Raw genomic sequence first — 15,435 nt, 5'->3', positions numbered from 1 at the left:
TATTGATAGCACAATCATAACAATCATTAGTAAATTTCAAACTCAATAAACCAAACATTAAAGCATAATAATATAAAACAGAAGGCACTGTAAATCCACCCTTCAGAAGTTTATGATGCAAGGCATACTAGAGGGTTTCAAACCAGAAGTGTACAGCTCATACTTTTAATATTTAAAAAGCTTATATGAACTCTTCTGTACAAACTTGAATGTTAGAGCTATAAAAGTGTCTAAATCTAGTTAAAACGTGTTTGCTACATGCGCACAATCCCTTTTCTGGCATCCTCGCACATCTCGCTCAAAAGGTTTAATTGCTGAAAACTGGATGTAATTCCACAAGGACAAGATTAATAAGCATTTAATTCTGTGGTAACCAGGAACATTCAGTATTTTGTTCAGTAAAAAAAACACACACAAAAAAAAACACCATCAACCATCTCCAACAACCCAAACAAAATTATGACTCGGCAAGTGTACGTACAAAATAAATAAATCTTTATTAATGATTTGCATTAAAGATTATCCCTCATGCATCCCAGGCGGAAAGGGAACACATCCCCTTAGTCGCATAAATCAATTAGTATTACAATTCATTACATCTCAGACAACAATAACCAAAAAAAAACTCATTCACACTGAGGAAAATTAAGTCGAACACTTTAAATCCTCATCAGAAGACAGCAGATTTGACAGATTATCCTCTGCTGTCGTTAGGAATAAAAAAAATCTTTTAAAAGCGTGCTAGTGTAAATTTATATAAAGGGAATTTAGTGCTTTTTCTTCTCACAGGACAAAATGTTTCTGAATATGCTCCGAAGGCTTTAAGTGTCTTATCTATACATACAGTATGTGATAGACTATCAACAGGAAATGAAGACAGCTGTGTGCATTTTGAGTAGAACAGTAGTTGTGATTGGTCAGTTCAAGTTTGAGAGAGAAAAAAAGTGAAATGTATTGCACAGTTAGTTCCTCACAGAGGCTGAATTAGAAAACAAGTCTGATTACAGTAGACATTTTTGTCCTAGACAGACAAAGACACACTCAAACAGAAAACTTTAGGTCACCCACAAGTCTTTTCAACTGCTGCAAACATTCGACAAGACCTGCATCACATACTTAAATACATCCCAAAAGATTCATTACATTTCTGTAATATGTACCAGACAGATGCCACAGTAAGCCATGTGCCCTTTTGCGGATTTGGACAGTGGAAGATCTCAACCGCTGCAAATGTGGAATCTGGACTTAAAAAGATTCGCTGCAACTCGACAGTCCAGAAGCATTCGAGTCTGGAAGGGCTTCACAGACAGAACCAGAAAGAGGTGCTGGGCCGTTCTCAGTGCAAAGCTTTAACCAGTGTTCGTTGCGACTATTTCACAGGATTTACTTCTTCTTCACCTGCAGAAGGAAACAAAACAGTGATATTGACCGAGAAGACTGTAACCTGCCTACTGCCTTCTAAAGCATTTACTCTACTCTAAAGAGCATCAAATTACAGAGAACTTTTCAATTATATAAAACCATCTATCAGTACAGGTTTTTTTTTACCCTAAGCTCATCACAATTCAAGAATATTTGCAATGAAATGCCAAAAAAAGGTATCTTTTTTAAAACATTTACAATTCTGTAACACTGCATGCTTATGATGTCTTAATATGCTGCTGTCTATGTTTAGATTTCAGAAGCCTCAAATGTCCAAGAAATACAGCATTACTATGAAAAGTGTTACTATAGTTGAGAAATACAATATTTTTGTCTCCAAACATCAAGATTTTGTTCATATTTAAACACCATATATGTTATATCGACATACACTACTATTCAACAGTTTTGCCACCTAATTTTGTCAAATAAATACCTTAAAGTTTAGTGTTTTGTTCTCTTATATTTAAAATTTTAAAATTAAATATTGTTCTCATATTGCTTAATCGAACCTGTAGGGCCATTAAAAACAAAACAAATATCCTGACATCACTTTTGGACCCTACTCTCTCTCTACAAACACACACACACACACACACACACACAGATTTTGAAGTAAGACATGTTCCTGGGTCAACATATTTTGTTTATCCTGGAACAACATTCTTGTCTGAAAATTTAGTCCTAACTCTATTCCTACCCCTAAACATATCCCTACCCGTAATTTATCCCTAAAATCAGAGGGAAATGATGTAGAAGCACCTAACCCTGGATGTAACCTAAACTTGACAAACTTGTCCCTCAAATCTGATTGGTTGATGGCAATGTTGTTCCAGGATCAACAAAGATGTTGATCCAGGAACATGTTGTACTTGGTAAAATCACGTTCACCGTATGGGTCATATATATATTTGTGTGTGTGTGTGTGTGTGTGTGTGTATAGTAAAAAAAAAATCTATTTCAATTAAATTCTCCATCAAATTAATGCAGCTTTGGTAAGCATACGAGACATCTTTGAAAAACATAATGTGATCCATCAAACCAACCTCCATCCTCTGTTATGATGCTTACGCAGGGGGCTTCCTGGCTGGGAGAGGAGATCTATGTGGCGACACAGCAGCCAGAAGCTCGTTCACAATCTCCTGCCTGATTTCATGAGCGATGCTATCTTTAATCTGCGGAAGGATACAAAAGAAATTATGTTAGACTGCATTAAAAGCAGGAAAATCAAAAAACTAAATATAAAGTAAGAAGACCTAAATGCTTTATTATTTACATGAACATTTGATGATGATGCCACTACTATTCTGTGAAAAAGAGTACTGTATTTTCCAGAATGTGTCACTTTTTTTTTTTTTTTTTTTTTTATCATCTGAAACATTCTGTGACTTTTATTTCAAAGTGACTCATAATGAAATTTACATCAAGTATGCAAAACATGTACAAAGCGCACAAATTTGGATTCGGCCCGGATGTGAGAGGTAAGTTTATTTGTATAACACATTTCCCACATGCTGGTAGTGTTAGTTTCTCTTTAACTAAATTTGCTTAATCCTGCCATTTATAATAAATGGCACTATAATTTCTGCTCATTTTATACTTACATTTTTCACTTTTGTAGTGTCCTGAATACTGTTAAATTTAAAGAATTTAAGGAGTGAGGAGAACTAAAAAACATTTATAATGTTTGTAAATTTATTATTTACTGGTTTTACATTTTACATTAGTTTCCAAATGCAATAATAAGTGTGACATATACACCAATGCCACTTATCTTTTTTTTTTTTTTTCTCTGAACAATGCAATTTTGGCCCAGTGCAAGTCAGACGTGACCTATTTTCCAGAAAATACGGAAGTTTGTTACTAGAAAAGCTACAATTCTTATTCAGAAATCAGCCAAACTACTATCATAATCATACTGCTGAAAAATATAGACTATAGAATACATAGAGATATGGAATACATGTGTAAACCTGTCATGCAGCAACTATGACAATGATGTTAAACGATTTGAACAGTTTTTATTTTATTTTATTTTTTCCATATATGAAATCCCAAGAACTGGCAGTACTGTGAAGTGTCAAATACATAGACACGTTGATGAGGAACATCAGGTCTTGCCAGGCTGTTACATCACTCCACAGGCCTTGAAATTACCCAGGTGACTACAAGGAACCAATTCAGTCCAAGTTTCCCTCAGAAGCAGCAGAATTGCTGGACCATCATGACGGACTTGTAAATCCGCCTAAACTGATGCGTGATATTTCATGAGCAAATCCGTCAATCATCACACACACCACCAAAAACCATTACGGCTACAAAGAACTCGCTCAAACGGTGCCAAAGGCACAGTCAAACACCCTTTTTCCACTTTCTTTTGAGATGGGAACAGAAAACACATGCTGCTTTTGTGTCTCCATATCATTGTTTCTAGATTCTTTAGCAGAATCGAACAGTATTTCTTACATGTCTCTCTGGAGTACTCAATTCTGATTGGTCAATCATTGCATTTAGCTGTCAGATATTTCTTATTATTACACGGCTCTCTAAAATGCTTGATTCTGATTGGCCAGTCACGACATTTCGAAGTCAGTTATTCCCTGTTAACGACATCAATAGAAACAGTGTAAGATGATTGCTTATCCAGGTATCCGAGGCCAGCACTTTGATGTCATCTCTCTCGTTTCATTCAAATGCAGCTTGTGCCATCTTGCGCCTCACTTATCAACTGTATTTACTGTAAAATGAAACCGGAGGACTTCTGTATTAATACTAGGCCTATGGTAATATTGCTGAAGTGTTCTTCTTGTTGCAGGAACGATAGTTTTGTTTACCCTAATAGATTATAAAATAACTAGAAGCTAAAGTTCGTAAACAAACTTTGATGTTGGCTTAATAGAGCCCAAAGCTTGAAGTGGGACTTGAACTTTGGTTGCCTTGTGTACAACTGCGACAAATGTGTTATTATGGCACATTTGGATTTCCATACCCACAGTGCTATTGCTCCCACATAACAGTTCTCTTTCATCAGTTATTTTGTCCATTAAAATGGTTTCTTCTGAAATTAATATTTCATGTCCTCGTCATTATTTAAGTAGTGAAAAGTTGTCTAATAAATGAACTCTTAAATGTCCATCTTGTTTGAACTTGTTTGTTAGTCTAGGCTCAAAGAAGTGTGATTTTAGTATCATTGAGACACTATTATTAATATTTTAAATTAGTTCTTATTTTTATATTTTTCATTTTAATTTTAGTAAAAGTTTTAGTAATTGTTGTGTTGTGTATTTCAGTTTTAGTTAATTTAGTACAGTACGTCAAGTTAAATTAAATTTAAATTACTTTTATGGTTTTAGTTTTGAGTTAATAATATATTTTAACTCAAGTCAATATATTTAATGTCTAATTATTTACTTATGTGGCAAGTAGCCGCGCAATAAGCGGGACAATGTGCATACAACCAGTTATCATAAAAGTAAAGGATTAGTTCACTTTCAAATAAAAATTTCCTGATAATTTACTCACCCCCATGTCATCCAAGATGTTTATGTCTTTCTTTCTTCAGTCGAAAAGAAATTCATGTTTTTGATGAAAACATTCCAGGATTATTCTCTTCATGGACTCCAAACGGTCAAAATTACAGTTTCATTGCAGCTTCAAAGGGATCTACACGATCCCAGATGAGGAATAAGGGTCTTATCTAGCGAAATGATCAGTCATTTTCAGAAAAAAAAATAATAAAAATAATATACTTTTAACCATAAATGCTCGTCTTGAACTAGCTCTCTTCTTCTTCTAGAATTCCGACAGTGTAGATGCTGCTAAGTGTATTACTGCCCTCCACAGGTCAAAGTTTAAACTAAATTGTCATATACAATATGCCAGTGCAAGTATATATCAATTAGTTCAAACTTTGACCTGTGGAGGGCAGTATTACACTTAGCAGCATCTACACTGTCGGAATTCTAATAGAGAAGAAAAAGAAGAAGAGAGCTAGTTCAAGACGAGCGTTTATGGTTAAAAGTGTATATATATATATATATATATATATATATATATATTTTTTAGACAATGACCAATTGTTTCGCTAGATAAGACCCTTATTCCTCATCTGAGATCGTGTAGAACACTTTGAAGCTGCAATGAAACTATAATTTTGACCTTCAACCATTTGGAGTCCACTATATGGAGAAAAATACAGGAATGTTTTCATCAAAAACCTTAATTTCTTTTCGACAGAAGAAAGAAAGACATAAACATCTTGGATGACATGAGGGTGAGTAAATTATCATGAAATTTTAATTTGAAAGTGAACTAATCCTTTAACCCCTTCAGGGTCCTGATTATCCTGTCGGGGTTTGTTTTGCAAAAAACAACCGACTGGTGTACATTATCCCTTACATATTGGCCATTGACAAAGTGGTACATCAGTCCGCTTATTGGGTTAAAAGTATAAGTTTTCTCACCTCCTGTATAAGATGTTGCAGGTCACCATTTCCTCTACTTCTACTCCTCCACTCGGTGGGACTGCAATCCTCCGTCGTTCTGCTCCTGCGACCATCCAGTGACGACTCGTCCTCATCTCTGCTGAACTCCAAAGAAGTAGGTGTCAGGCTCGGCTCCATCCTTTCTGGGGATACAGGCCGAGGAACCTCCATTCCAGGCCGTGGAGGGACGGTGGGCGTGAGGTTGAGGGTGGCCCGGTAAACGCTGCCTCTTTGCAGGGAAGGAGAGCAAGACTCGCGTGTTCGGTTGAATCTGCCAGGGCTGGATGCTCTCGATGAGCGGCCTGAACTGGGTGTGGCAGCCTCATATCCCAACTCAGACTGAAGGTACAATTGCTCCTTCAGGAGGTCCGTCACCTGTACATTCACATACAAGAATGTGTAAAGGGTAAGAGGAAACTAAGAGTAGAATAAGGCATGATGATATCTGATACAGAACCCTGTAACATGACAATAATCCACTCACCGGCTCCATGGCCCGCAGTGCTGAAGAATTAGACAGACTTTCCATGCTGTTACCTCTCTGCATGCCCTGCGAGACACACATATGTGTTACTAAAGAGTCAAAAAAAAAAAAAAAAAAAAAAAAACAAAGCGCAACATACACTTTTAATATTTAATATAAAATTGTAATTTATTCCTTTGATGGCAAGCTGAATTTTCAGCATCATTACTCCTGTCTTCAGTGTCACATGATCCTTCAGAAATCATTAATATGCTGATTTGGTTCTCAAGAAACATTTCTTATCATTATCGATGCTGAAAACAGTTAATATTTTTGAGGAAACAAGGATATGTTTGGTTTTTAATATATTTGATGAATAGAAAAAAAACAGCATTTATTTGAAATAAAAATCATTTGTGCATTATAAATGCCTTTACTGTCAGTGTTCATCAATTTAATGCATCCTTAGTTATAAAAATAATTTAAAAAAAAAATCTTACTGACCCCAAACTTTTGAACAGTAGTGTATATAAAAAGTTTCCACATTTTAGTAATTTTATAAATAACACTAACAGTATATAATAGTTATTTTGCTAAAATTCATAATCAATGTTTTATATAGCCTATTACATAATCACAATGTAATGTCTGTTTATGGTTATTCTAAATATATCAGGTTCAGTGAAATTCACATGTAGACTTATTCCTCACCAGGATATAATAAAAGTGAGAAATGCATGTTTTGTTTTATTACCTGCTAACATAAACATACTTTAGGTAAAGTATTTAAATCAGAATCGGTGTGAGCACATCATAATTTATCATTTATTATGAGGCAGTTGCAGTTGCATCCACTGACCATGTGGTGGCGGTAGAGGCTGCTGTGCTGGGAGGTGCTTCGCATCTGTTCATTCAGAGAGAGCAGGCGGTCTTCCAGCTGCAGCTCCAGCTCCTGTAGCTCCTGCCTGACTGCAGTCCGCAGTGTTTGGAGTTGTTCCGCCTCTCGCCTGCAACATCACAGGGTTCAAGTTTTTCACAGTTCAGTTTTTATCAGTTCTGCAGACAGTTAGTAAATACTTGGTAAATCGCTAGTAGAGGTTGATAGCGAAAACCAATATTTTAACACGACCATCAGAAGGGTACTGGCTGATAATAATTATTTATTTTTCAATAGTTATAAATCATTAGTATGTATGGTTTGTTTACATATTTTAGGGTTCTTTGTTTGACGATTAGTTTATTGCTACATCCGCCTTTTCTCTCGGTCAAATTGTACAGCTGCTCAGCTCCTACAGGAAATTAACATAATATTGTAAAAACAGAAATGGCAAATATTTCAGTTTAAAAATAACTTTTCTATTTTAATATATTTTAAAATGTAATTTATCCCTGTGATGGCAAAACTGAGGCCTACTCTAGTATTCAGTGTCCAATGTCCTTTAGAAATCATACTAATATGTTGATATGTTTACATTTTAGGGTTCTTTGACAATTTATTGCCTTTCTCTCAGCAATATTGTACAGCCATTCAGCAAGAGAAGAAATTAATACACAAACATGTACAGAACTATAGGTATTGAACGTATGGTTTGTCTGTTTTAGTCTAAAAATGTGGTTAATATAAAAGCAATGTCGAATTTATCACTTCCTACCACACATTAAAGGTGCAATATGTAAAAAAATTCTGTCCATTAGACATCCCTAGAGGCATATTCAAAACAAAGGCGTAGCTTGAAGATGCTAAGTTTGAGTGCAGAATCTTGGGACATGTGGTCTTCACATCACAGCCGGTGGAAAATAATCAGGATAGGACTCGGGCAGAAATCATGTTCATAGAAGCGATTATTAACGTTACTGTAGTATGAAGCAGAGCAGGACTGAGTGTTGTGGGAGCTGAGCGAGGATGCTGGAGCAATTGCACAACACACGCCGTGAGCAGCGGAACTTTTATTATGACACAGTCGCCGGCGCCGCTTCCGCTTTTCCGGTCATGAGTATGAGGTAACGCAGCTCTGTTTATCATATTAGATGCATTTGAGAGTGTTGAAAATGATGTTATAACTCTGTGTGTTCGCTCGGCGGCTGCTGTGAGACACTTGTTTGAGACACACTGCAGTAAGATAGATCGATTTTAGAATATCTTATTAAATGCTGGATGGCTTGTGTTGATAAATGGCATGCAATTAATTTTAAAACCTATTGTATGATAGAGAAAATTCTGTATTACTGTTTCTAAAAATAAAGCTGCATCTGATTATGCTATGTTAGCTACTTGACAAAATAGTGTTTTTCTCTGAGGCATGGTAAAGCATGGCATATTCGCAAAAAAAAAAAAAAAAAAAAAAAAAATCAAGAAAATTAGATTTAAACAATAAAACTAAACGTATTGAGCTATATAACAATTAGTTTTCTGTCGATAAATGTATCAAAACAGTTGTTCCCTTGTTTATTAAAACGTAATATATCAAAGCGCCTTTGGTGTTTCCATGGTTTCTACAAAATAAAACCGGAAACCGAGGGTAACGTGGGTATGACGCAATTGACAGGCGACTCCTCACACGTCCCGGATCCTTGGTAAAAATAGCAATTTTCTCATGATTTACAAATAGTTGGAAACATTTGGGATATTGTAAGTACTCAAGTCAACAAACTATGTAACACTGGCCTAGTGGTTTTTGGATATTTTACTGCAAAATTCTTACATATTTCACCTTTAACAGACAATATAAAAAACATTTTGCAATATCATTAAAAAAATATTATTATTTATTTATTTTTTACAGACCCCTTTTTTTCTCGGACCCCCGCTATTTTGGCTTTCTAGACCAGAATATCTCAGTGTGAGAGATTTGGGCAAAAGGAGCCAGAGAATGAAGACTTTGCTCTTTGTGGCTTGTGATTTTGTTCCTCACCTCTCATCTGGACTAAGATGCTGGTAGACCATAGACTGCTGTCTCATGAGAGCCAGTTCCAGATCCATCATCTGAGTCCGGAAGACGTTCAGACTCTTGCTCCGCATCTGGAGCTCCTGCAGCAGACATCAGGTTTGTACAGACATTAACAATAGGTTAAAGGTTCTCACTTTAGTTTAGGGTCCAATTCTCACTATTAACCTACTATTAACCATGACCTTTGCCTCAATAAACTCCCAATTACTGCTTATTAATAGTAGATAAGGTAGTTATTAAATTTATGTATTGTGTAGGCATTTGGTAAGATTAAGGGATGTAGAAGAATCATGAAGAATAAGGCATTAATATGTGCTTTATAAGTACTAATAAACAGCCAATATCCTAGTAATATGCATGCTAATAACCAACTAGTTAATACTGAGAATTGGACCCTAAACTAAAGTGTTCCTGGTTAAAAACTACCTAAAAAAAACTCTTTCACAAGCTATATGACAATCTCAATTTCATAAGAGGCATCTACTGATGCAACTCAGGGTTATGAAAATGATCTAGCATGTGACTGCTTCCTTTTTGGGAAATTATGTACCTCATAAAGCAGTTGGACAGAGTGTGGTGTACTGATCCTGTCAATGGGTGTGTCCCCTCCATGTACAGATGAGCTCTGCCAACAAAACCGCAGATCGGTTATGACTTATGAGTCACGCAGGAAATACATGTATAAACGTAGCCCGGGATAATGCAGCATGCTGACTCTGCTGATTATTTGCATTTAGGGTGGGATTCGCAAGAAACCGGAACACACTTCCTTGTTCTACTTTATGTAGATATATATATATAAAACTGTTTTCAGGTCAGAGGCTACATACATTCACACCAGACACACACACAGATATATAGAACCAACTAAACTCCACTTCACTGGCAACTTGTGCCAAGAAACACTCCTTAATGAGATGTTATTTCTCATTTATGCTAGTTTAGGACACATCCCACTCTGTTTTTTCACATTACTTGATGTTTCCTAATCACTGTCATGTGTAAATAACACAAAACAGTCCAGCCCATGCAAATATATCTACTGTGTTATAACAAAAACTCCACCAACTAACCTATTTCTACCATCAAACCGCTCTGCCTTAGTCACAAACAGTTACTAATATGTCCTTCTCAGGCACAGCCTCATTAATAACCAGGTTTTACCATAGGTTAAAGGATTAGTCCACTTTTAAATAAAATTTTCCTGATAATTTACTCACCCCCATGTCATCCAAGATGTTCATGTCTTTCTTTTGTTAGTCGAAAAGAAATTACGGTTTTTGATGAAAACATTCCAGGATTATTCTCCTTATAGTGGACTTCAATGGTCTCTCTAAACGGTTGAAGGTCAAAAATTACAGTTTCAGTGCAGCTTCAAAGGGCTTTAAACGATACCAGATGAGGAATAAGGGTCTTATCTAACGAAACGATCGGTCATTTTCGAAAAAAATAACACTGTATATGCTTTATAAACACAAAATATCGCCTTGCACGTACTTCCGCTTTCCGTATTCTTCAAAACACTTACGGTGTACGTCCTACGCCTTCCCTATTCTACTTACGGAATAAACGAAACTGGCGCCGCATTTGTTCCTGGAAAGTTTTCATCAAAAACCTTCATTTCTTTTCGACTGACGAAAGAAAGACATGAACATCTTGGATGGCATGGGGGTGAGTAAATTATCAGGAAAATTTTATTTAAAAGTGGACTAATCCTTTAAGACAGTTCAGACATAAAATCATGCCAGGTCATGTAATACACAAGTATACAAAGAATTTTGGCAGATCTCACCTGACCAAGGTTCTGCATTGTCCCACGAATGTCATGGAGGACCCTCCTGAGCTGCATCTCTGTGCTGCCCATCGCAGGGGCGGGTGCCGGAGGAGTCCCAAAGGAGAAAGGGTAGGGGGGAGACGGATAATATGGATGACTGTAGGGGGCACCGGGGTGATGTGGAGAATTGTTGTATCCCAAAGTGTAGGGGGCACTGTGGGACTGCGCGAGAGGGACGTGAGTGTGGTACGGGCTGCCGTGGATGTTCATTGAAGGGCCGTAGGGAGCTCCCTGAGAAACGTTATAAGGTGAACAGAATGGGTTGTATGGTATGCTGTGAGGATTAGCATAATGTATATTGTGCTGGGGTGTAAAGGGCGCCCCCTGTGGTGGAGTAAATGTATTGCTCTGAAGTGGCTGAGGACCAGGCGAGCTCTGCGGTTGTTGGAAGGGAGTGTGGTGGGGAGGTCTGGTAGGGTACGTGAAGTTGTAGGCCATTCCGTGTTGTGGAGAGTAGAAGGACCCATTAGGAGGAGGATGAGGAAGATGGTGGGGCAGACCTGTATAATTAGGAAGGTTTGGGACACTATATGTGCTCCAGTTTGGACCTTCACCCAAGGGCCTCTGGGGCCAGTCGGCAGGGACGCTATAAAGCGAGCTGGAAGAGCGAGTCAGATGTTGGGGTATGTTGAGAGGGTGTGGTGGTGTTCCCCTATCCATCTTTGATCTTTCTGCTGGAGCAGAATTCAAGAGTGTAGATTGTCTGCCAGCATGATCAACTTCATCTTCTTCCATGATGGAATCCACTTCTTCTCGGTCACTGCGATTTTCCTCTTCGTAGCGGTATGAATACGAGGGTGGTGTACAGTGCTTGACCGAGCCCTTTCCCAGTTGGACGCGCATGGAGGTGACCACTCGAGCTGGGCTGAGCGAAGTCAATGGAAGGGAGCTAGATCTCCTTAAAGGATTCCTCTCCAAGCTTTCCCTCAGCAAGTCGCTGTCCCTCACCCATACTCGGCCAGGACGTTCCTCGTCCATTGAGGATGACCTTTGATGGGCTGTGTGGAGGGCCATCTGCCTCCTTTGATCCGTGGAATGGCATTGTTCAAGATCCGAAGGCTCTGGTCCAGAGGATGAATGTAGATCTTCAGGAGAGTCTGGATCCATGCCCAAACCAGGCTGGGATATGTTGCCCTCATGAGTTACATCTGAGATGGAATCTCTTGTAGGATCTACCATCACGCTCAAATCCAATTCTGGAGAATATGTGGTGGGTTCTTCTGTTTTGGAACCGGACTCGATTATGGAATCTTTATCAGAGTCAGGAGAAAGGAGTGGTCCATTGGTGCTAATATTGTCAGAGTTTGGATTGGGAATCTGGAGGCTGGTGATCTCAGGGACTTCTTGGTTGGCTTCACTCTGGCTAGATGTACCTCTGGGCAGAGGATGGGTGTCCTCAGCCTGCAATCTTTCAAAGTTGGGGCACTCCAATGCTACTGGTGTGCTGACTTCTCCTGCATGCGATGTCACTGTAGTTTCACTATCACAGCTGTCTGAGCTTTCTTGTACCTAATAAAAGAGAGAAGTTTCACTTCCATTATCCAAAGAAGGACTGGTTCTTAGAAAAATTGATGTAGAAAGTTAGACTTTGTTGTTTTACAATCTTTAACCTCCTAGGACCAGCAGTTCATTTTTTTTGTCCTCATTTATGTTTTGTGAATTTCCCTGAGAACGAACATGGCACAATTTTAAGTTCTAGTGCATCTTAAAGAGGACATTTTCAAGACTTAGAGGGCTGCGTTGCAATCATTTCCCAAAACGTCATTTGTGTGGAAATATTATGAAGTGTGTAAACAGGATATTAACACTGGCCAGAGACGGGACAAGCCGAAAACGGACGAAAAGAGGAGAACAGTCACGCCAGTGGAGAAAATACTGTACAGGCACAACAAGCTCAAATATTGGAAGAAAAATATAAATAGTGAATTGAGGGCAGGGGTTTATATGAATGTATCTCTGAAGGCAAATGACTGTCTTCAGAAAAGTTTCAATGGCATTTTCTTTTCCTCTACCTCTGTTTAATGCCTATTAAAGTAGCGTTTATAAGCGCAGCACTGTATTGTGTAGAAAAGCTAGAGAACCGGAGAAATGCTATATCGCTGCTGTTCCATAAGCACCACCTACTGTCAGAGTGTGAATTTACATTTTCATTCAGTACGACTGCCGTTTTAGATTTGTGCAGGTATGTTTTATGAAATACAAACTATAAACTTAGATAAATAATTCACACTAAATTCACATAAACGTGGGTCTGATAAACATGGGTCCAAGGAGGACTACATGCTTTGTATTCATAGATTGTTGACTCACATACCTTCAGGTGGTTACCCGAACCGTCTGTGGATGGGTCCTCTGCAAACCCACTGCTGTCAGACTGCTGGCTGGCAGTTCTCAATAACCGCTCTGTAGGAGACACAACATGAGCACAAAAAAATGAGTGTGAATGACTAATTTCCCAGCACTAGAAGACTTCTCAAAATGAAAGTCAGTTTATCATTCATGCTTATGAGTTTTAAGACAGTGTGTTGAACATGGTAAATTATTGCCTTTTCCTATCACTTTTTCAATGTAATACTAACAAGTTTGGGTATTCACAATTTTAAGACATTCACTTAAAATACAAGTACATTTCAATACAAGTTAAGCTTTGGTAGAATAATATTGCTTATCACAGAACATAATTATGACTCAATCAATTTTATGTATATAAAAATTAACCTTCTTCTACATACAGTATATATTTTCCTATTGTCACTATGAAGCTGCTTTGAAACAATATGTATTGTGAAAAGCGCTATATAAATGAAGACGATTAAATCTAAATTCTACCACACGAGGGCAGACTTGCTCCATACTGCATCTAAAAGACATACTAAAGTCCTCTTCAGCTCTTTAGGGCTGGGCTACAGGACAGCATGATATAACGCATCACAGTTATGTCGAGTGTTTGAATAAGAATTTTTTTCCTCCGTTTTCTTTTAGGGAAAGACAACCCGATATGATCAAACGGTCGTTACATTCTGTGCGAGTCAGAAAACATTTTTATCTTAATTCAAATGTTTTGCCTAGGGCAGAAATATACATCTTACAGATTGTCATGTTGTAAACAATACCATTGCTAAAGTAACTATGAAACCTGTTGCTAAGAGATCTCTTTTACATGTTGTGTTTTGAATGCTTCAAAATTGCATATAGCCTTTGACATGAATACAAATTCAGTTTCCTGGTAGCATGACTGATAACCGCAGTCAGTCCACACTCACCGCTGCCATCTCGAGACATGCCGCCAGGACCAGGAAGAGCTTCATCCTCATTACTCTGCAACTGCAAAGAAATAGATTATTACCATTCTGACAGATTACAACAACGGAAATTCACTCTTGAACATCACACCAGTTTTAGATACTCAAATGATGCTGCTCATGAGCCACTGTTAGAAAATGTGGTATGACCAAAAGCCAGCGTATAAAATGACCTGGTAAAAAGTACTTGGTGGTTTTGACTGACAGATAGTCACACCCCAAACTCAAACTATTGGTCGAGCCAATGTTACTATATCATGCTGTGTTGGGATGCTCAAACAAACAGAGCAAAGAGAGACTATTCTATCATCATTTACTCACCCTCAAACCTGTAATACTTACTATCTTCTGCAGAACACGCACGCAAAAAACGATATTTTAAACAATGCTGGCTTCCAAACAACATTGGACCCATTGACTTTCAAGATGAAGATACATGAATAAATAGAACCATTATTAATTGCACATATATACACAGTATATTATTAAAATTAGTATATATATACTATTAATTTACAATTAATATTTGACTGTTCAATGCATATATAATATAATATAATATAATATAATATAATATAATACAGGAGTTCTGAATCATGAACAGAATCAGCTCTGATTATTCACTTGTTCACTTCAACTGCCAGTTATAATATAAAAATGAGTTACAAACTCAAAATGTTTAATAAACGGTTACGTTGTTATTTTTGAAACTTTTTGAAAGCAATGTTAAAATAGAAAATGATAGGAGGAAATATTTTAATTTAATGTCAAAAATTGCACACTTAATTGGCCACCGATAACTTTGCGTAAAGTCAGATTTTGAGTATCACTCGTGAACATTGTCTTCTATTAGGATTCAGTATCATGCTCCAACATAACCAAAGGCAAAACCATAATCCCCAGAACATCCTCCAGGCGCTCCATGTTCCCTACTTATTTTTAGCTTGAAGTGTCATGACCCTCTGCTGTTTTTACAACAAAA

The 15,435-nt window shown here is 37.5% G+C and overlaps 1 protein-coding gene across 3 annotated transcripts in view; it reads right to left on the bottom strand.

The window, feature by feature from the left end:
* Positions 1-478: 478 nt before the first annotated feature.
* itprid2 (ITPR interacting domain containing 2) overlaps positions 479-15,435 on the bottom strand; it is a 52,814-nt gene continuing 37,857 nt past the window's right edge. For 2 of the 3 annotated variants that reach the window (XM_048194505.1, XM_048194508.1), the window contains 10 exons: positions 14,415-14,475; positions 13,466-13,554; positions 11,110-12,660; positions 9,868-9,942; positions 9,282-9,397; positions 7,229-7,376; positions 6,391-6,456; positions 5,886-6,281; positions 2,469-2,597; positions 479-1,398 (listed from right to left, as the gene is read on the bottom strand). In XM_048194505.1, coding sequence (XP_048050462.1) covers positions 2,490-2,597; positions 5,886-6,281; positions 6,391-6,456; positions 7,229-7,376; positions 9,282-9,397; positions 9,868-9,942; positions 11,110-12,660; positions 13,466-13,554; positions 14,415-14,475 — 2,610 coding nt within the window. In that variant the 3' untranslated portion in view covers positions 479-1,398; positions 2,469-2,489. The remainder of the gene's footprint in view (positions 1,399-2,468; positions 2,598-5,885; positions 6,282-6,390; positions 6,457-7,228; positions 7,377-9,281; positions 9,398-9,867; positions 9,943-11,109; positions 12,661-13,465; positions 13,555-14,414; positions 14,476-15,435) is intronic. The other variant, XM_048194507.1, reaches the window with a different exon arrangement.

This window comes from Megalobrama amblycephala, linkage group LG6 (genome assembly GCF_018812025.1).
Source record: "Megalobrama amblycephala isolate DHTTF-2021 linkage group LG6, ASM1881202v1, whole genome shotgun sequence".
Taxonomy (NCBI): domain Eukaryota; kingdom Metazoa; phylum Chordata; class Actinopteri; order Cypriniformes; family Xenocyprididae; genus Megalobrama; species Megalobrama amblycephala.
The sequence above is the reverse complement of the archived record's forward strand: the minus strand, read 5'-3'. Positions and strand labels throughout refer to the sequence as shown.